Source organism: Sprattus sprattus (genome assembly GCF_963457725.1).
Source record: "Sprattus sprattus genome assembly, chromosome: 15".
Lineage (NCBI taxonomy): Eukaryota > Metazoa > Chordata > Actinopteri > Clupeiformes > Clupeidae > Sprattus > Sprattus sprattus.
In genome coordinates this window covers 29,810,403-29,832,946 of record NC_137913.1, presented here as the reverse complement: position 1 = coordinate 29,832,946, position 22,544 = coordinate 29,810,403, and the positions used below count along the sequence as shown (strand labels likewise).

At 42.5% G+C, this 22,544-nt stretch overlaps 1 protein-coding gene across 1 annotated transcript in view; it reads right to left on the bottom strand.

The window, feature by feature from the left end:
* c5 (complement component 5) overlaps positions 1-22,544 on the bottom strand; it is a gene marked incomplete at both ends in the record, with an annotated part of 51,155 nt that overhangs the window by 13,908 nt on the left and 14,703 nt on the right. The window contains 10 exons of the mRNA XM_080852831.1: positions 12,436-12,613; positions 12,930-13,028; positions 13,638-13,797; positions 14,944-15,022; positions 15,433-15,645; positions 17,657-17,746; positions 18,376-18,436; positions 19,153-19,356; positions 19,561-19,700; positions 19,871-19,953. Coding sequence (XP_080708957.1) covers positions 12,436-12,613; positions 12,930-13,028; positions 13,638-13,797; positions 14,944-15,022; positions 15,433-15,645; positions 17,657-17,746; positions 18,376-18,436; positions 19,153-19,356; positions 19,561-19,700; positions 19,871-19,953 — 1,307 coding nt within the window. The remainder of the gene's footprint in view (positions 1-12,435; positions 12,614-12,929; positions 13,029-13,637; positions 13,798-14,943; positions 15,023-15,432; positions 15,646-17,656; positions 17,747-18,375; positions 18,437-19,152; positions 19,357-19,560; positions 19,701-19,870; positions 19,954-22,544) is intronic.

The following is a 22,544-nucleotide window of genomic DNA, read 5'->3' as shown; positions in this document are numbered from 1 at the left end:
ATTGCCATGAATCATGGATGTGTCAATGACATAAATGAGGATAGATTAGAGGACTTTAGAAGACGTGAGGTTGAACTGCATGTGCCGATGCCATTAAACCCAAATGCCAGCAGCAGCACGAGAGAGGAGAGCTCACCTGACAGAAGCACTACTTCCTCTATAATGAGGTAAGCAAACCATTGCCATCTTCAGAGTATTGCTTGAGCAAATTGCAATATTATTACCATGCATACATAACCTAGTGATTCAGTGAGGGTGAACCCAAAACATCGGAAAGTATGTTTTTGTGACTTTTATTTTAAATATGTTGCAACCAAAAAACGAATGCTGAAAACGTAACTGAAAAAATACAAACGAGAAATGAAAAGTAGAAACATTTCTCCAAACAAGCATGGGAAAATAATGCCGTGATTGTTTCTGGTAACACACTTTCTGGTGGCCTCTCCGGTCTTCCTCCAGGTAATTCGGCCATTATAATAACAAGCCGCTATGGAATATGCGCTCCTCGCTCTTAAGGGAATGTGAGATGACGCTCTGATTGGTTTATTGCATATTACGCCCAAACCACACCTATGGCTGAGTAACCTCCTTTGGACCAACCCATTTGACATTTGCGCCGGACGCAAGTGTGTTTTTTCCCGCGTTGTAATAGCAAATGCGCCATAGAGCCGCCCACACAGCTACTTGCGTTTGGCGCTGTCCTACTTGCGTTTCTGATCGTTAAAATAGGGCCCATTATGTCCTTTATGGTAATTTAGTCTAATACCGTCATGTGCTCCATGGGATCTTGAGATCAATTACAATTACACCCACAGTGTATGGAAGAGAAAGATACAGTGCAGGTGGAAGAGGAAGAGACAGTACAGGTGGAGGAGGAAGAGACAGTGCAGGTTTGAAGAGGAGGAGACGGTGGAAGAAACAGTTGAGGAGATGGCTAGAACAAAAGGGGAATACCATTTTTCCTAATTAATAAATCAAATTCTATGACTATTGCATATATAAGACATTCATCCATGACATGGACAGAATACTGATCAGTAATGTATCTGTATTGTTACTTGGGGGGGGGGGGGATGTCTTTGAACTCGGATTCTACCACTAGACCCTCTGATATGCCTTTGAACATAGACATAGAATGACTATATGTCTATGCCATTGAATGTCATTGTCCAATCAGGTAACAGCCAGGCAGTCAAGGCAAAAGTCGTGCTTCAAATGGCCCGCCCCTTTTGGGCAATTTGGGGAGAAGTGAATTTCGCCCCAGACCTCTTCCATTGACTCCCATGTTAAATCCATTTTTTTCACAGAACAGAGCTCTTAATGCATTCTCTATTGCTTCCGGGAGGGCTCGCCCCTCCATGTCGTGTCATAAGTAATGGACGTAAAAGCCATCACACAGCTTCGACAGAGGCATTTCTAGATGGCACCCGTTCACTACAACAACTCCATCCGCTCTTTGACAGAAACTTCTTTTTAGTCAGCCTACAAATGAAGATAAATTGACGAAAATAACAATTAGGACTTCCTAGACCAAATGTATCCATTCAACAGGTTTCTACAAAGGGAGGGAATTTGGAACGAAAGAAAATTGCGGTCGTGAAGTGGCTAACACGGTCTGTATTTCTTTATACCATGCCATTTGAAACACGACTTTTGCCTTGACTGCCTGGCTGTTACCTGATTGGACAATGACATTCCAAGGCATAGACATGTAGTCATTCTATGTCTATGTTCAAAGGCATATCAGACGGTCTAGTGGTAGAATCCGATAGGAAACAAATATGACATTTACATTTACATTTAGGGCCTGATTTAAAACGGTATTTACTAAGGGGGCGCATTTGAGTAGAGTCGCATATTAACGCTTTGGGGGTGTGTACCTGCCAACAGGTGGGATGGCACAAAACGTGGGTGGTAACGTGGGCGTAAAGCGCTATTTAATGGGAGGAGTGCGCCTAATGATGTATTGCGTGGTATTTACTAAACTGCCTGGCGAGCGCACGTCCCTGATTTGCGGGCTAATTCTCCGCCTCATAAAAACACGTCTTAACCAGGAAGCGCATTTCCATTGAGTCTGAAAACGTGATATGGCAGCAGTTATAAGAGCAAGGCGAAGAAAGACAGCACGCACAGAAAGAGACAGCGCACAGAAATAATTTTTTCAACTCGTATAACACATTTTCAGTTAAGCAAACCACAAATCATTAGACGGTACAGGTTAACCAGCCACGCAATACTTCAATTACTGGACCAGATCAGAGAGACATCTAACCCTCCACCCGGCGATCACATTCCATTCCATCAGTTGTTAAAACTAATTTGCAAATATTGGCCTCCGGATAATTTCAACCAGTTATAGCATCTGCAGTTGGTATATCTCAGCCTTCACTCAGCCAAATATTCACCCAGGTGCTCGACGCATTGATACGGCGCACTGGTCAATACATTTCCCCACTGCCATAGCTGAAATTAGAGACATCAAACAGGACTTTTTTTGAAATCGCAAACTTTCCGAACGTAATCGGAACCATTGATTGCACCCACGTCCATATATATTGTATTAGTGTTATAATAGACAGTTTATGCATTAATGCCACCAATAGCATATTCTTTATAATCGTGTTCTTTTAAACATCTCGCTGTAGGTGATGGCGGGCATATAGCAGCGCACACATTGAATCAGGTTCAGTGATTGAGCGAACATGAACCAATATATCTATCTCCACTCCACATAAATACCACGGAAAATGCGCAAAAACACTGTGCGTTAATGTGCGAACGCAGATTAAGCAGCGGTCGCATGTTAGTAAATCAGGCCCTATATAGGGCGGAGTAAACACAGTTTGCCCAGCGCAGATCTGGTTTGATAAATACCACGGGAAATGCGCAAAAACACTGTGCATTAATGTGCGAACGCAGATTAAGCAGCGGTCGCATGTTAGTAAATCAGGCCCTTAGTCGTTTAGCACAGGGGTTCCCAACCCTTTCGACTCTGAGGCCCAACTTTTCGTATTTGTAACAGGTCGGGGCCCAACAGACACCCTGCTTATTTTAGAAAATCTATATTCCATTAGGCTAATTGAATCTATAATCCATTCATTCTAATTAATAAGCGATTGTTATGTGTGAGAAAAAGCAACATCAGCACCTGCCACAGGTGGAAGCCTATACATAAATAAAAGAAAATCTAACTGTAGATATTGCATCAACATTGTATTGTGCACCAGAAAACGACATAAATACACACACCCAGGGCGTAGGTTTGCATAGGGTCGATAGGGACTAGTCACAACCAAAGTTTGAGGAAGACAAAAAAGTCCCCACCAATATTTTGTTAATTTGAGAGAATAAAATGTGCAAAATATATTTGCAAACTCATTCGTTTTATTATCAATACTATGTCGCCCAGAAGATTGAAAAATACATATCCAAGTTTTCCAATTCCCTCGAGCCTGCTAGACAAAATGCTGTCATTTAATTGGCTGGAGTGGCAGAGTCAGAAACACGTCGTGAAACCTGACTTGCAGAAAAGAGCTGCCACTGGCAGTAGTCTGACACGGTAAGCTACTAAATACGCCAGGAAATAATAAAGCCTCATATCAGTATTTCGTTTGGTCTCAGCATTGATATTTTGACCCTTTTGTGCTTTGTAGATAGGAAAAAGCCACCTAAAAAGAAGAGAGTTGCCAGAAGTTTTTTTTCTACCCAGAGAGTAGCAGCCCATGTCGTTGTTAGCTAGCTAGTAGTAACACTACCCACACAGTGCGATCCTGCTAGCCTTACTTCGCCACCCATTCTACAATGGAAACATGTTTTGAAAGTTGTTAGTGTAGAGCATGTACCTTTTGTTTGTATTAAATCTATCCCTAGCGTCTGCAATTTTTTCGACCAGTGTGTTAGCAGCAGCTGGTCTTGTTGAAGGCAAAAGTAATCAGCAGTCAACTTAGCATGGTAAGTGATTGTATTGATGAATTGCTGTGCAGGATAAACATCAGCCTGAAGCTACAGATGAAGAGCAGGGTGGTGATTAATCAGCATAAGGGGTTCAGATGAGACGTTGAATTGTCCATTTTAGTCCAGATTGCATTCAAATACTGTTTTTTAAGGGATGTTTAGACAATGTTACCCATGAATGTTATCATTCACACTGGCTATTTTGAGAATACATGTTATACATTGTAGGTAGTAAAAAGGTGCAATAAATTGGGATGCCCAAATGTATGCAGCATATAGTTAATCAATACAATATTTCATTGCACTGCAATCCGGTACAGATGATGTAGGCTTAGTACAGCTCCATAAAACCTGAACCAATTACCTACATATTACAAATTAATTTCAGAACAAACAAATGGACTTCATGTACTTCTCAGTTATGTAATTTTGTTCATTAAGGCAATATTTTGAAATGCATTCAGGAAACTTAGAAATCCAGTGCAGATATAGTGCAGGTTGAGGAAGCAGCAGCTGGACCATCAGGGCTTCAGATGAGGTCTTACTCATGTTTGGGATATTCAAAATGAAGTGGTGTAAAAATGTGGAGAACGTTTAGTTTTTCATTTAAACTAAGGTTTTATTATTCTTATTATGTTTAAATCAGATCCAAGGGCAGTTTCCCTACCAATGCTGAGACCAAACCTTCGCCCTTGCCTAGGCCTATTTGTGCACAGCAAACAAGCAAGGAAATCAAACCAGAAAATAACCAAGATAGCTTGTACTCAAAACAAGTGATGGAACATGCAAACAAGACCACTCAGCTAGGCCTACTTAAAATAGGTGATGCTTCAGACATGCAAACAAAGGTTCAAATATATAATAGATATAATGATTAGAATAATTTAAATCATGAATTAAATATGTGGCTGCAATATATTATCAACACAAATAGCACCAATCATTCCTGGGCAGTCGTTCGAGTTGGTAGCTGTCTACAGAAAAGCATATCCACTCCAATGATAACGCACAAAAACAGCACTAATGCAACTTTACTGACGTCCGTCGAATCCTATACATTTAGGAGTAATCACTTCAGACAGCGTGTATTTTAGACACTGATGTTAAATGGTATTTTTTTTAGTGCTCTCTCGCCGTCAAGCAAGGAATATGCGTAACACAATGCTGCCACTCAACGGTAAATCGTAACAATTATACCCTGAAGCAATTCGAAACACCTCAGTCAGCCCACCGTCTTCAACCATGTTATTTTCCTCGAAACGTTGGTTGGCAACCATCTAACCTGGGGTTGCTTTCTGTCGGGTGCTTTGCATTAAGGTGATAACTTAAAGACGATTTGCTTCTGTGGCAGCTAAATTCAGCTTGACAAATGCTACATACAACTTTAGATTTGTCGATTGTTCCGTCATTTTGCCTCTTAAACAGAAACTTTCCGCCAAACGATCCCTCAGCTCTCTCCATCTTTCACTACCGTCTCGGACGGTCCTGCCTAACTGACTGCAGCACGCTCCGGTTTCGTGTCAGTGGTCAACGCACACCGGAAGTAAACAAAGTTGCGTTAACTGCATTCAAATATTTGCATCACATTAATCTCGGCCACAATAATATCATTGTAGGAGCCGCATTTAGGTTTTTGTATTTTGAAATGATTTATTGATTTTTTCCTTTTATGGAATTTCGAGTGTGCGCTCTCTATAGGTGGTGACGGTGCCACCCTTTAAAAGGCTGCCAGGCGGGCATGACGGGGAGAAGGCGGGACGCAAAATACCGTCATTGACCGTGAAGCTGAGGCGTGAAGCTGAGGCCTAACCACGCTGTCCCCATTTGGACCCGTGCAGTTGTTTGGACTTTAAAACTTTGATACTGCAATTGCACCCTTATTTTTGTAACGTTTTTCTGCAATAAAACCGGCAACATTATACAGTCAAACTCCCTTTTTGCGTTGGGTTATTTGGACAGAGCTACGAGTCTTGACCACGCTCCCCCTGCTTTCTCCATGGTGGCAAATCAAGGATATAGGACATAGGAATAGGATTGGATTGGGTTTCTTAAAGGAAGAAACCCAAAAGCTGTTTTTTGCCACTACAATTCGTCAATGACGCTTGCTTGGATTTACACCGAAGATATTCACGTAAGCTGGACACAGGAATGTCGGCCTAACGCATGGTGAACTTGACAAGGAAACGCTTCAATGGAGCTTCAATGGAAACGCTTCAATGGATACTTCTTGGAAATGATATGAACTTTTTTGAACGATTGGATACATTTGAATTAAGAGAAAGAAGATAAATATTTTTGGAAGTTTATTTTTTGAGTACAATGTCTGACGACGAGGCCGAAGACAGTGTTCTAACAATGAGTAATCAGGCCGCGCGTTTGCGCGCAGCTAGATCAGGAAAGATGTCGCATGTAACAAGGAGAATGAATGTTGTGAACGATTTGATGATTGACAAAGAATCCCTTGATGAAGTGAAAGGGAACATGATTAAGTTTTATGAAATCTTTGAAGAGTTTACAACTTCGAATTCAATTTACGTTAATCAGTGCTTGGATGAGGAACCACGGCAAGATGATGACGAGACGTGGTTTAAACCACGATTAGCGCAGATACATGCTTTTATTGCAAACGTGAATAAATGGATTTCACAAATAGAAACCCCTCATGAGCCTAGCTTAGGTGAACTAACGTCTTCTGCTGTACAAACGGAAGAGCCAGAGCCTCTGGTTGAATCTGATTGTGGAAATGATGAACATGATGCAGACACGAACGCCAATGCAAACGTTGATAATACCGATGCGCTATCGCATGTGTCCAGGAAGTCATCTAGGTCTTCTAGGTCGTCTAGACTGTCTTCATCATTGCGTACCAATGCAGAAGCAGAACGATTAGCCTTAATTGCCAAAGCTTCGAAATTAAAGGAGAAACATGCAATAGAAGCACAGGAAGAAATGTTAAGCCAAAAGAAGGAAGTGTTAAGAAAAAAGAAGGAAACATTGGATTTGGATGCAGAAATTGAAGCAGTAACTGTTAAAATCAACTATCTTAAAGAAGCTGAAATGAATATGTCTAACCCCATGCAATCCAACACTGCTGTATCTCACCTTGTGCCTTCTGTTAAACTGCCTGTATTAGGTGCCGAAGCAGCTCAAGCCACATCTGATACATCACAAGCACACATGGACAAAAGGCTAGACTATTCGCTTCATCTTCATGATAGCACTGCTCCAGCAGTCAGGACTAAGACAGGTGTCAATGTTCAATTTCCCCTGCCTAATTTAGGTACAGATAAGCAAGACAGTAAGCCTATGTTCCTTCCCAGGGTCAGTAGTGATATTAGGCCACAACAACTACAACACTCATCTCATAGCTTTCCCTCTGCTCGATATACCTCATCACATAGCTATTCCTCTGTCATTTCCCACTCATATGCTAGCTCAGATCAAGCCACTCGGCCCACTGTGACACACAGGCAAATTCCCTCTTCAACCAGCTCATCGCAGGACAATCATGTCATCAAAGTATTGGAGAACCAAAGTGAGTTAACCAGGATGCTCATGAAACAGCAACTTTTGACTACACTACCTCAGAGAAATATCCCACTCTTTGACGGACAGGTTCTAGAGTACACATCATTCATTCACTCATTTGAAAACATGATTGAACAGAAAACAGATATCAGTAGAGACCGGTTACAATTTCTTATTCAGTATACTAAGGGCCAGGCACAGAGGCTAGTCAAAGGCTGTGAGTACATGTCCCCAGATAGAGACTATCAGAAAGCAAAGCAGTTACTGAAGGAAAACTTTGGAAATGAATACAAGATATCTTGTGCATACTTGGAAAAGGTCCTATCCTGGACTCAAATGAAATCTGAGGATTCCAAAATGCTGCAGGATTATGCCATGTTTCTCAGGAGCTGCTGCAACGCTATGGAGGAAATGGACTACATGCAGGAACTGGACACCATATCCACCATGAGAAGCATTGTCCTCAAGTTGCCATTCAAGCTCAAAGAGAAATGGCGTAACAAGGCTTTTGAGCTACAAGAACAACACCAGCGTAGGGTAAGAATTTTAGATCTCGTCTCTTTCATTGAAAAGCAAGCCCGTATAGCAGCTGATCCAGGTTTTGGTGACCTTCAAGACCAGTCAACTAGTAGAGCTAAGGTTAGAGCCCCTACTCTGTCACAGCCCTCAAAGTCATCTGGCAGTAGCTATGCCACTAGTGTTGCTCTTGACCAAAAAGAGACAAAGCCTGAACCCTCTTGCCCCCTCTGTAGCTCAAAGCACACATTGGACTTGTGCAAAGACTTCTCAAAGAAAATGCATAGAGACAAGATCAGTTTCTTAAAGACTAAGGGCATATGCTTTGGATGTCTCTCCGCAGGCCACATTAGTAAAGAGTGCAAAAGGCGACTCACATGCAAAGTTTGCAAGAAAACTCACCCAAGTGTCTTGCATATTGGGATTAACGACAGCACAGCTAAAGAAGCAGAAAAACCCTCTGGTGTTATAGGCAGTGCATCAGCAGAGTTATGTGGTCATATAGGGGCCGGAGACCAAGAGTGCGCACTTTCCATCGTCCCAGTTAAGGTTAAGGCAGCAAAGGGCAGCCAAGTCTTGCAAGTGTATGCTCTCCTGGATCCAGGGTCTTCCGCCACCTTCTGCTCAGAAGAGCTCATGACGCGTCTCAATCTCAAAGGAAGGAGAACACAAATTCTTCTACGAACACTGAATCAGGAAAATTCGATTTCCACGCATGTTGTCTCAGGTATTGAAGTTTCAGCATTGGACAGCGACAACTTCTCACCTCTTCCTGACACTTTCACTCAGAAGGAAATGCCGGTAACCAATAACAACATCCCAAGGCAGAGTGACTTAGCGCAATGGGCGTATTTAAGTGAAGTCAAAATCCCCTCTATTAGGGCAGAGGTAGAGCTGTTAATTGGAACAAATGCTCCAACCCTGATAGAGCCATGGGAGGTTGTTAATAGTCAAAGTGAGGGGCCCTTATGCAGCTAGAACACTATTGGGGTGGGTTGTAAATGGGCCACTTAGAATTGGAACTGGCATTGCTAAAAGTGTTTCTGTGAATAGGATTTCAGTGACAAGGCTAGAGGAGCTTCTGATCTCACAGAACAATCAGGATTTTTCTGAAGTTGCCTCTGAGGAGACCACTGAAGAGTCCATTGAGGCCAATAGGGTCTCACTGATTCGGGACAATACAGACCTGTCCCAATGGAGAAACGTAAGCACCAAGGACAATCCTGCTGATGATTCATCAAGAGGATTGAGTGGAGGAAAATTCATGGAGCAAAGGAGATGGATACATGCCCCTGAATTCTTATGGAACACAAAGGAAAGTTGGCCAGTGGAGAAAGTATTGGACTCAGTGTCACAGGACGATCCAGAGGTCAGGAAAAGTGCTACTGTATTGGCACCAGTAGTGAACCCTGCGACACCCACAGACCAGCTTATTGTGTTCTTTTCTGACTGGAGGAGACTACTTAAAGCAGTGGCATGGTATCTCACACTGAAAAAGATGTTGATGCTGATTGTGAAAAGAGGAAAGGAGCAGCCCTCATCTCGAATCAGCACCCGCTCAAGCAGGAAAAAGGTAGATGATTTCAGGACCTACCATGGTGGACAACTCCTCACTGTTGAAGATCTGGCAGAGGCAGAAAGGTCAGTCGTCACATACACCCAAGGACAAGCATTCAGTGCTGAAATGGCAACACTGGAAATGACCCCACCTAGAGTGCACAAGGGCAGTAAGATCTGCAGGCTTGATCCTGTCCTAGACGAGAGCATTCTGAGAGTAGGTGGCCGACTGCACAAATCTGCAATGCCTGAGGAAACCAAACACCCCTGCATCTTGCCCAAAGACTCGCACATCTCAATACTTCTTTTAAGACACATCCATGAACGCTGTGGCCACAATGGCAGAAACCACATGCTATCGGAGCTCCGGAAAAGGTACTGGATTGTAAAAGGCAATTCAGTTGCAAGGAAGGTGCTCTCAAAATGTGTCATGTGCCGACGTTCAAGGGGCAAAGCAGGTGAACAGAAAATGGCAGATTTGCCGTTAGAAAGAATCCTACCTGACCTCCCTCCATTTACCAATGTCGGGTTGGACTACTTTGGCCCGTTTGAAGTGAAACGAGGGAGAACTGCTATCAAAAGGTATGGAGTTCTTTTTACATGCATGTGTAGTAGAGCTATTCATTTGGAAATTGCTTTTAAACTTGACACAGACTCATGCATTCATGCTTTGAGGAGATTTGTCTGCAGGAGGGGCCAGGTGAAGCACATCAGGTCTGATAATGGAACGAACCTGGTGGGTGCACACGGAGAGCTCAAGAAGGCCCTGATGTCCCTGAACGAGAGGAAAATCCAAGATGCCTTGCTCCCAGACGGAATCGAATGGAGTTTCAATCCACCATCAGCATCACACCATGGCGGAGCCTGGGAAAGGCTCATAAGATCTGTCCGCCAGGTGCTGAACTCTACTCTCCATCAACAGTCCATTGATGATGAGGGCCTCCAAACACTGTTCTGCGAGGTGGAGGCAATCCTGAACAATCGTCCTCTCTGTACAGTGTCCTCAGACCCACATGACCTTGAGCCACTGACCCCAAATCACCTCCTGTTACTGAAAGCCAAGCCAATCCTACCCCCTGGAACCTTCTTGAAGTCCGACATCTATGCCAGACGTCGCTGGAAACAGGTCCAGTACATGGCCGACCTTTTCTGGCAAAGGTGGACCAAGGAATATCTTCTGCTGCTGCAGGAGAGGCAGAAATGGACTTGAGTAAAGAGAAACCTGACTGTCGGAGACATTGTCTTGGTCGTTGACCCCACTGCTCCTCGAGGGTCCTGGCCATTAGGAAGAGTGCTGGAGACCAATCCTGATGAAAGGGGTCTGGTGCGGTCAGTAAAGCTCAAGACAAAGACTTCAGTCCTTGAGAGGCCCATCACCAAGCTGTGCCAAATCCTTGAGTCTGAAGAGTGACCAGGGTTCCTGATCACATGAGAAAGGAATGTAATGTATACATGATTTTATACCTTCTCTTAACCATTATGCATTACATACTTCTGAAAGTATTAAGAGCTTATTTACTTTATTGATAAATTACCCCTCTTTGGCTCCTTTATGTTCATTGAAGTAATTGATTCTATAGAGAACAATTAGGGGCCGGTGTGTAGGAGCCGCATTTAGGTTTTTGTATTTTGAAATGATTTATTGATTTTTTCCTTTTATGGAATTTCAAGTGTGCGCTCTCTATAGGTGGTGACGGTGCCACCCTTTAAAAGGCTGCCAGGCGGGCATGACGGGGAGAAGGCGGGACGCAAAATACCGTCATTGACCGTGAAGCTGAGGCCTAACCACGCTGTCCCCATTTGGACCCGTGCAGTTGTTTGGACTTTAAAACTTTGATACTGCAATTGCACCCTTATTTTTGTAACGTTTTTCTGCAATAAAACCGGCAACATTATACAGTCAAACTCCCTTTTTGCGTTGGGTTATTTGGACAGAGCTACGAGTCTTGACCACGCTCCCCCTGCTTTCTCCATGGTGGCAAATCAAGGATATAGGACATAGGAATAGGATTGGATTGGGTTTCTTAAAGGAAGAAACCCAAAAGCTGTTTTTTGCCACTACAATCATAGATGTACGCGTTAACTTTGACGTCCTTAATAAATATTGTTCTCAATTTAAAATCAGTTACTCGCTCGGCGGCCCACCAATGGAGAAAAAAAAAAAATCTGAAACATTTTCGCGGCCCAATGGATAGTGCCGCTAGTCTGGGAAGTCCCGCCCCACTTCTTCCGGCCAAATTGATTTTGCCTCTGCAGTGGGTCTGGTCAACTTCGGATAGCCGTTCATTTCAAGATTTCCAGAATCCTTGGAGCCAATCACAAACTGGCTTTTGGCTACCTGGCGCGCCATTGGCGGATTTAAACTTACCACGGCTACGTTACAAAATCTACTGCACGGAGAGTTTTTAAACATTGGACATGGTGGCCGCCGAAGCACCGCAAAACTTCGATAAGGCAAGTTTTCTTTGAAAACAGAACAGAAACTTGCCCTGGAACAATTCATACAGAAAAAATATGTGTTTGCTTTATTACCGATCGTTGTATCGTTGTATAGCATCGTTGGTCTGATTGGTTAAAGGACTGTCCAATCAGGTGGCTGAAGTGGAGCGCCGTTGAGAGTTGGCCAGACCAACTGAACAAATGGAATGCAGTGAAGGGGCAGGGAATTCCCAGACAATAGTGCCGCGGCTCATGGGTTGGGAAACCCTGGTTTAGCGGACACTTTAATCCAAAGCGATTTACAAGGAAAATGTTTTTGTATTTTCCCATAGGAAGTGCGCCGCCCCAATCACCCTTATGGACGAGCCGCCCCTGAACACAACACAATACAACACAAACCAACAAAACACAATAATGTGGCTTGGCAGCTGAGGTGGGCACCTTTAACACTGGCGGCTGCCTGAAGGCCCTCATAGAGAGAGATTGAGGGGATGCTGCTGCTGTCCAGGAGGCTCAGAGCGTAGGCCGTCACCGCTCGCACGTACAGGCTCTTCAGTCTCCCGGACTGCACCTGATTAACAAGGAAACCCTCCGCCTTCTTCAGAGCCTCCTTATACAGCTGCTCAGAACAGGAGGAGGTTAGCATTTTGGAAACATACTCTTTACGCTTGGTTTACATTTGGTTATGCTTAGAGTAAGACTGTTGTGTAAGAGGTCTTAAAAGGGACAAAAACTTTGTTGTGAGATGCTACAATGAAAAATGCTGCCGATATCATCACGTTTTATGTTTGGCCACAAATCTTTATCCATCTTCAAGTAAGAGAAATAATATTAAGTTATTAAGTTATTCTCTGAGTATACAGTATGTATATTATATTCTGAGTTATTAAGTATGTCTTTAGCTCTGCAGAATTTAAGAAGATTTCAGCACTTACATCAAGATTACATTCTGGAATCTCCATGGCGTTCTTGATTGAGATGACAACGAAGGACGTGCGGTAAACTGCCTGTTCTGTGGTATCACCTCCAGCACCCTGCAACAAACAGATCCATTAGAAAACAGCACAGAAAACGGTGCATTTTGTGACCAAACAATAATAACACTGTGTATTGTGAAAAAAAAACAATAATAACACTGTGCATTGTGTGAACAAACAATAATTACACTGCATTGTGTGAACAAACAATAATAACACTGTGCATTGTGTGAACAAACAATAATAACACTGTGCATTGTGACAACAAACAATAATAACAATGTGCATTGTGAAAACAAACAATAATAACAATGTGCATTGTGAAAACAAACAATAATAACACTGTGCATTGTGAAAACAAACAATAATAACAATGCATTGTGAAAACAAACAATAATAACAATGTCCATTGTGTGTACTATATAATAACAATAATAACACCTAAACAACATGAAGGAAGAAAATAATAACAGACAGAAGTACATCCAATGTTCTGTCTGTTACCATAGATACCATAGATAGATCCCAGATACCATAGATCCCATGAAAATATCACCCACAAAAACAGCAATCGCAACAACAACAAAAAAAAGATGGATGACACCCCTTTTGGTAGGCTCTCCCTACTAATAACACACATAGCACCAATCAGAGGGTGGTAATTACCATGAGTTTTACAGGCTTGTAGGTGGACGTTTCCAAGAAAGAACCATCTGCATTCTGACAGCTGTCAATCAACCAGTAGACAAACTTGGAGAGAGCAATGCCATCAACAGCAGTGTACTTGTCCACCTCTGCCAGGGTCTTCACCATGAGAGCAGTCAGCCTGGGAAGAACATTTAGATAAAAGCTGCATTTTACCCCAAAGCACCACAGAATGAACTGTAGGATAGGCAGCAGCAGCATTAGAGGAGGAGATGGATGAGGCGGCTGAGAATTTACTCCATTTGAATATACAGTATGTACAGTTGCAATCAAAATGTTTCAACCCCCATTGCATATTAGGCTTATTGGCAAATTGTACACATTTTCAGCTGTTTGCAATAAACAAAGTAGACAAGAACAGTTGAAATAGTTCAATAAAACTAATATTACCAAGGTTTTCATCCAAATTCAATACGAAATGCTACTTTTAATCACTACTGTAGTCTCAAAATTATTCAACCCCCTGTCTCAAGCACACCTGGTGCAACTAATCAAGGGCTTCATTAGTTCAGGTGTGCTTGAGATAGAACACATAAATACCTGGACTGGCTGGGTGTTTGTTGAGATTGACGTTTGATTGCATGTTAGAAATATGGCTCAAGTCAAAAGAATTGTCCAAAAAGTTCAGAGAAGAGATCATTGCCTTGCACAAACAAGGAAAAGGATACAAAAAGATAGCAAATGAAATTTAAATTAAATAATGTCCCTAGGAATGGTGTCAGGAGCTGGTGTCTGGCTATGCATCACGTTTGCAGAAGGTCATAACAGCAAAAGGGTGCTCTACTAAGTACTGAAGATGCTTGCCATGAAGTAGCATTTGTGTTGAATTTGGATAAAAACCCTTGTAATATTAGTTTCATTGAACTACTTAAACAGTTTTTGTATAATTTGTTTATTGCAAACAGCTGAAAAATTGTATATTTTATTAACCTCATGTGCATTGCGTTGATTGCAACTCTATATCATGCCGAGAGAAGTCCCAAAGGGTTGACTATACGTCAGCACCAGCCTTGGACGATTTTAAACAGCAGATGACATGTTTTTCCGATCCACAATAAGGGTCCATTTTAAATTTGTCACTATTCACACCAGTGTTTCATCACAGTACAGTCATAGAATTCAGTTTATAGCAGCAGCACCTGAACTGTGATGAGTATTAGCAGGACTAGTTACTACAACAGCACCTGAGCCTAAAAGGCCTGTTGTAATATTGGTATTGTTTTTATAATTATTATTATTACGTAAGAATAACTAGACGCATGTTTACCATGTGCTTGCCTCTCTATTCTTCCACATGCTGAAGGCCTCCTGCAGTCTCGTCTTAAAGGACATGATACTGATGAGGCCTGAGCAAAAAGATTACACACAAACAAGTCCGGAATTGGAAAACATTTTGGCCATGATTAAGACGTGCTTGAGTGGTTGAAAAAAGCATGCTTACTATAATTGAGGCACCAGCATCTTGGCATTGGCATCAGAGGGAGACAATTAGGTAACACATAGGTACTAATGCTGTAGACAAAGTTCTCTTGATCTCTAAATGGACCCATTTATTGAAAAGGTTTGTGTGTCTGTGGTGTTTTATGGTTTGCATGTCAAAAACAGCATACATCTCCTGCCGAATATATAACATTTTTTACTTTATACTGGTACCCTTATATACATACAAAGTAAATGAAATAGTTTACTAAGCTGATTTCATATTCTTCTAAGATAATAATTATTTCATAAAATCCCTGTTACTTATCAGCCTCACCCTCCTTCATCTTGGCCTTGAGATCTGCCTTGATGTCGGTGGCCTGTGGCCCCAGATTGGCCCAGCGGTTTCCAGTCTCCATGTAGTGGTAGACGTAGTAGAGGGGCAGAAGACCCATCAGCTCCTTCTCTGCGGAGCCCCTGGGTAGGTTCACTAACTGCTGAATCCCCTTGGGGTTGTTCATTATGGCGAGCACCTCTCCAATCAATTCACCTTCACACACAAACAAACTCGATTCAATTCACCTCAAGTCACGTCATGTCAAGAGAGTTCATTTAGCTCAGTAAAGCGCCTTTAAGTTTACCTCAGCTAAGTTAAATACACTGCTCAAAAAAATTAAAGGAACACTTTGAAAACACATCAGATCTCATTGTGAAAAAAAATGATGTTGGATATCTATACTGATATGGACAGTTTAATGTCTTAGGAACAAAAGGATGCCACATCTTTGATGGAAATAAAAGTTTTCAGCCTACAGAGGGCTCAAGTTTATAGACACCCCAAAAGTCATAGTGAAAAAGTGATGTGGCAGGCTGGTCCATTTTGCCAAAATTCAATTTCTGCAACTCAAAATGCTTCTCAATATCTTGTGTGGCCCCCACGTGCTTGTATGCATGCTTGACAACGTCGCAGCATGCTCCTAATGAGAAAACTGATGGTGTCTTGTGGGATGTCCTCCCAGATCCGGCTAAGGGCATCAGTGAGCTCCTGCAAATTCTGAGGAGCAACCTGGTGGCGTCTGATGGACCGAAACATAATGTCCCAGAGGTGTTCTATCGGGTTTAGGTCAGGTGATCGTGAGGGCCATTCAAATGCATCAATTCCTTCATCCTCCAGGTACTGCCTGCATACTCTTGCCACACTAAGCCAGTCATTGTCGTGCATCAGGAGGAACCCAGAACCTACTGCACCAGCGTAGGGTCTGACCATGGGTTCAAGGATTTCATCCCGATACCTAATGGCAGTAAGCCTGCCGTTCTCTAGCCTGTAGAGGTCTGTGCATTCCTCCATGGATATGCCACCCCAGACCATCACTGACCCACCACCAAGCCAGTCATGCTGAATGATGTTGCAGGCAGCATAGTGTTCTGCTTGGCTTCTCCAGACCCTTTCATGTCTATCACAGGTGCTCAGGGTGAACCTGCTCTCATCTGTGAAAGCACAGGGCGCCAGTGGCGGACAGTGGCGGGCAATTCTGGTGTTCTATAGCAAATGCCAATCGAGCTCCACGGTGCTGGGCAGTGAGCACAGGGCATACTACAGGACGTCGCGCCCTGAGGTCACCCTCATGAAGTCTGTTTCTGACTGTTTGGGCAGAGACATTCACACCAGTGGCCTGCTGGAGGTCATTCTGTAGGGCTCGGGCAGTGCTTAACCTGTTCCTCCTTGCACAAAGCAGCAGATATCGGTCCCACTGATGGGTTGAGGACCTTCTACGGCCCTGTCCAGCTCTCCTAGATTAACTGCCTGTCTTCTGGAATCTCCTCCATGTTCTTGAGATTGTGCTGGGAGACACATAAAATCTCCTTGCAACGGCACGCGTGGATGTGTCATCCTGGAGGAGTTGGACAATCTGTGCAACTTCTGTAGGGTTAAGAGATCGCCCTTTAGGCTCCCAGTAGAGATAATGACTCTAGCTAAAGCCAACACTAATGGAAAACCAGCCTAAATGATCAAGAGAGAGAAACTTGAAATGGCTTCGACATGCAAAACCACCCCTATTTTGGGGGTCGTCTCATTGTTGCCCCTCTAGTGCACCTGTTGTTAATTCTATCAACACCATTTCAGCTGAAACTGCTTAACAACCCCCTCTGCTACTTAACTGACTAGATCATTATTGAAAAAGTGCAATTGAATTCATGCCATACCCTGATCAAAAAGTGTTCCTTTAATTTTTTTGAGCAGTGTATAATTCAACTCAACTCAACTCAACTCAACTCAACTCAACTCAACTCAACTCAACTCAACTCAACTTAATTTCATTTAGTCCTGTCCAGTCCAGTCAAGTCTCTGTAAATTGTGTATGCTACTTAAGAATAAAATATGGTCCTGCTACCAGTACAGCTGTGATGCGTGTGTCTTACCTGCCTTGCATGCCTTACCTGCCTTACCTACGACCGGTACAGCTGTGATGCGTGGCCTTACCTGCTACCGGTACAGGTATGATGCATGTGGCTTACCTGTGTAGAAGACTTTGTTCCTGTTTAGGTGTAACATTTCTTACCAGTGACGGTGAGGCTTCGCTCCACCAGTGAATTTGGTACCACCTTTGGAGGTAGGGAGTTCCTCAGCTCCACCTTTCTTTGGGAACGTCCTTAAAAGAAACAGGAAGACGTCCCCTCATCACTGCCCTTTATTTCCCCACGCTACTCTGCAAGATTCGGTGAGGGACGGGTGGTAGTGCCTCTCTGGGGCAGCAACCTTTGCTCTGTACACACTCCACCAAACTGCCAGTAAACACTCAACTGTCCTACCAGACTCAGTGTGTGTGTGTGTGTGTGTGTGTGTGTGTGTGTGTGTGTGTGTGTGTGAATGTGTGTATTTGTGTATGTGTATGTGTATGTGTATGTGTATGTGTATGCGTATGCGTATGTGTATTTGTATGTGTATGTGTATGTGTATGTGTATGTGTATTTGTGTGTGTCTGTGTATTTGTGTATTTGTGTATTTGTGTATGTGTATTTGTATGTGTATGTGTATTTGTGTGTGTCTGTGTGTGTGTGTGTGTGTGTGTGTGTGTGTGTGTGTGTGTCTGTGTCCCAACACCCCCCCCCCCCCCCCCCTTTATTCCACATACAGTATGTCACCTTATGTTGCAAAGGGAAAATGCTGTCCCTTAACCTACCAGTAAAAGCACGTACACAACAGCAGTGATGCCGTAGTGATGTACTCTGCGAAAACTAGGGTGTCTCTGCACCTGTGTGATCTTATCTGAAGCCTCACCGAAGATGCCCTGAGGGTCAATGGTGGCCCCTGTGTTGTCTTCAGTCAGGATACCTTCAGGCTGTTTAAAAGATAACAGAGGAGTGTCAACAACTCACTAATCTGTCGGATGAAATAAATGAAAAACAATGCTCCTGTTGGTGGCACAGCATATTACAACACAACAATACAATAAGATAAAAAGACTCCCTTATCTGGCGGATACAGATATTTAATATATCCGATATATATAGAACATTTGCATGTTTTTGTGGGTATGCGTATTCTCGTCACAAAGTGCCAGAGTCAAGTAAACAGTTACCAAAACCATATCCCACTGCCAGCTGAGATCTCTGGCTTAAGTGTCTGAGGGAACACTAGATGATGGGGGTGATGTATAATATAGATTATTATAGATTTGAGCTGACTGCAGCATGGATCCAGCTCAGATAGGGCTCAGATGGTGGAATTACAGATACAGAATCGATATTTCTATTCCTAACAAAGCTACTGAATGTTCCATGTCAAAACTGTGATTGGAAATACAGTAAACAACAGGCGTGCTGATGGTATGTTTTGTCCAATATCCGACAATGGTTAAATAAATCACAGGCATTAGTTACATTGTGTGCTTATGAGTATTTACGGTAATAAGCATTGTGGAGGTCCCCAGTGAAGTCAAAAGTTCTATACACAGAAGAACGTAGCCCACGGCCATTTTACTCCATCCAATTCTCTACTCTGGAGCTAGCTGTTGGGTGCAGAGCTAGAGGTGAAAGTGCAGGTAGTGCTTCTTACAGTCACTCGCAGAGTCTTGACCAGCCTCTCTTTCCCCCACTGTGTATTGAGGGTGAAGTTGAGAGTGTGTGTGCCAGCCTCGAGGGCCATGATGTAGAAGTGGACGAAACGAACGGAATTTTTCTCCAGAACGCCTTTGTTCTCCTCAGAGTTCCGTCCACGGAACACACAGATCCCCTCAGAGGCTTCCAGAGTCAGGCTGAAAGACTGAAAGAAACATTTCAGACTAGAGTGGTTCACAACTTTCAGTGATAAACTTGATAAACACTGATAAAAATACCTCACCCACTTACTCACAAAAGGGACTCGACACAGTGTTATAGTGTTATTAACACACGGACACACACAGACACACACACACACAATCCTGGACTACTGTGCTAGAGAACTGCCAGAGATGTAGCCTACCTTTGAGTCCTGGTCATGTTGGTTGTAGATGGAGCCCTTCAACTCGAGCTGCTCCCCACGCACCATGGCATAGGGCAGGGGCACGTCAACGCTCACGGCCTGACTCACTGACACCCGCAGTGGCTCTGACACACAGATACCTGCCGGGAAAGAAACAGCACACGTGTGGGTTGGGTTGTTTCATGTCAACCAGGCTGGGATCCACAGCTTCTTTTGACCGACCGCAGAAGGGGAGAACACGAGAGGAGGCTTATGTATGAGATCTATGAGTGTAAACTGTTTGTATGTCTGTGTGCTCTCAGGATTTTACCATTGTTGGACAGGCCCACTGCTCTCATCTCCCAAGTGGTCAGAGAGTCTGGGAGCGTTCGTCTGATGTCCATCACACCTGAGCTGCAGGAAGATCACAGTGACATGACAACAATATCATAATTACATCACAACAATAACATAATTACATCACAACAATATTATAATTACATCAGAATCAGAAAGGTTTTTACTGCCACAACAACACTATAACTATATCACAAAAATATTGTTAATAAAATTGTTTTTATTGCCAAGTAAGTTTACGCCCACCAAGAATTTGCTTTGGCATATTGGTGCAGACAATAAACATAAAACATAAATCATAATAAGTACTACCTTACTACTAGTAAGCCCGCCCTGTGATATTGCATGCCTGTTCTGTCTCTATCTCTAAAGCAGGTGATTGAAAACAGGTGTGTAGCAACCGATAACGTAATAACGGCCAATAACGTAATAACGGCCAATAACGTAATCATTTAAATGTAATAAAACCAATAACGTAATAAACTGCCATTAATGTAATAAAGTTGCTGAGCCAATAACGTAATAACTTTTGGCCAATAACGTAATAACTTATTACGTTATTGGCCGGTTATTACGTTATTGGCCTTGCATTAAAAAAATCTTTGAAAATGTAATAACTGAGGTATCACTTCATTTTATCTTCAATATCAGGACAGAAAGTGTCCCACTTTGCCTTAATATTGCATCTTGCAACAGATGCTTAAATATCCGACCTTACAGATACCCCTCCATCCTCAACCCCCCCTCAACAGGAGGCCTTACAGGAGCAATTAAGAGTCATTTTGGATTAATATGTCACTCTTAGGGTTCTGTTAAAGTACTCTGTGTATCCAACTCTGTGACCATGCAGGCGCTTTGATGGAGTCTTTCTAAGTTATGCTTTGCAGTTTTCAGTATGGTATTGCAATTCACTGCCGGAACGCTAGGGGTTGCGGGAATAATCTGACCGTCTCCATTGGTCTCAGTCGCCTCGACTGGTAAAATATTTTGGAGACAAACGTCAGGCTATCATAAGCGGAGCTTAACTTTTACTCTGGGATTCTCGAATCGGCCAAAACTGTGCTAGGGCCAGTCTGATCTACAAAGCGACATTAAATTGCTTGCAGATTCGGGTGAGTTCACCCAGGCTAGCATAAACACACACACACACTCTCTCTCACACACACACACACACAACTTGTTATTGCTGTCTTGTTTGATTTTTTATTTATTGTATCCATCAATGTGTATAAAAGATACTTAAATACTAAAATAATTTAACAGCACGTGTACCTAAACTCGTAAAATCCTTACATTTTCTCGAAGAAACGCTTCTTTTACAGCAGCACCTATATTTGACCAGTAGATGGAAATGGAATAGTAAAGTCATGTCAAGTGGCTAAGCTATATGACGGAAGAAGTTCTGCAAATGCCCATACTTCTAACATGTTGGAAGGTAAATGATTCCCTGTTCTCATTTGCCTATGTATATTCCTATATAATAAGGGGAAGATATATACATTGAGAGAGCATAGTTAAAGTTAACAAACAAATAGCTAGTCTAACTGTAAAACTGTAAAATTGCTAGCATACTGTATCTCAGTAGATATTGTTGCTGTTGCACATAATGCTCTAGATATTGTTTGGTATAAATATAATTTGTTCTGTATCGCTGCGCAGAAATATCTGTGGTAATAAGACAGCTGTGAGGTTTATACCCAAGTAGGCTAGTTTTATTTCAGTCCTACTTCAGCTGTTGTATATTTTATCCACTAGATGGCAGTGTAGATTAAATAAATAAATTGTGATAGCTAAGCCTGATATGAAAATTAAACTTAATGACAACATAACTGCTTAGAGAATAATATGTACTAACCTCAGAGTTATTCAGCATTTTTTGCAATAGAATATTAACTGTGTGTAGCAATTCATTAAAAATTCTCAGTTATATATGCCAGTGGGGTGTATTACGAGCTCCACGTCCACTGGCGCTTTGTAGATCAGACTGGCCCTCCAAAAAAATGTACCAGTCGAGGCGACCAATGGAGACAGTCAGATAATTCCCGCAACCCCTGAGGTTCCGCCAGTGAATTGCAATATCATACTGAAAACTGCAACGCAGAACTTAGAAAGACTCCATCAAAGCGCCTGCATGGTCACAGAGTTGGATACACAGAGTACTATAACAGAACCCTAAGAGTGACATATTAATCCAAAATGACTCTTAATTACTCCTGTAAGGCCTCCTGTTGAGGGGGGGTTGAGGGTGGAGGGGTATCTGTAAGGTCGGATATTTAAGCATCTGTTGCAAGATGCAATATTAAGGCTAAGTGGGACACTTTCTGTCCAAATATTGAAGATAAAATGAAGTGATACCTCAGTTATTACATTATTGGCTCAGTTATTAGATTTTCAAAGTTTTTTTTTAATGCAAGGCCAATAACGTAATAACCAGCCAATAACGTAATAACTTATTACGTTATTGGCCAAAAGTTATTACGTTATTGGCTCAGCAACTTTATTACATTATTGGCAGTTTATTACATTATTGGTTTTATTACATTTAAATTATTACGTTATTGGCCGTTATTACGTTATCGGTTGCTACAAGGTGTAGCAGGTGATTGGAACCAGGTGTATGGTTGATTGGCTGGGCTACAAAAGCCCTG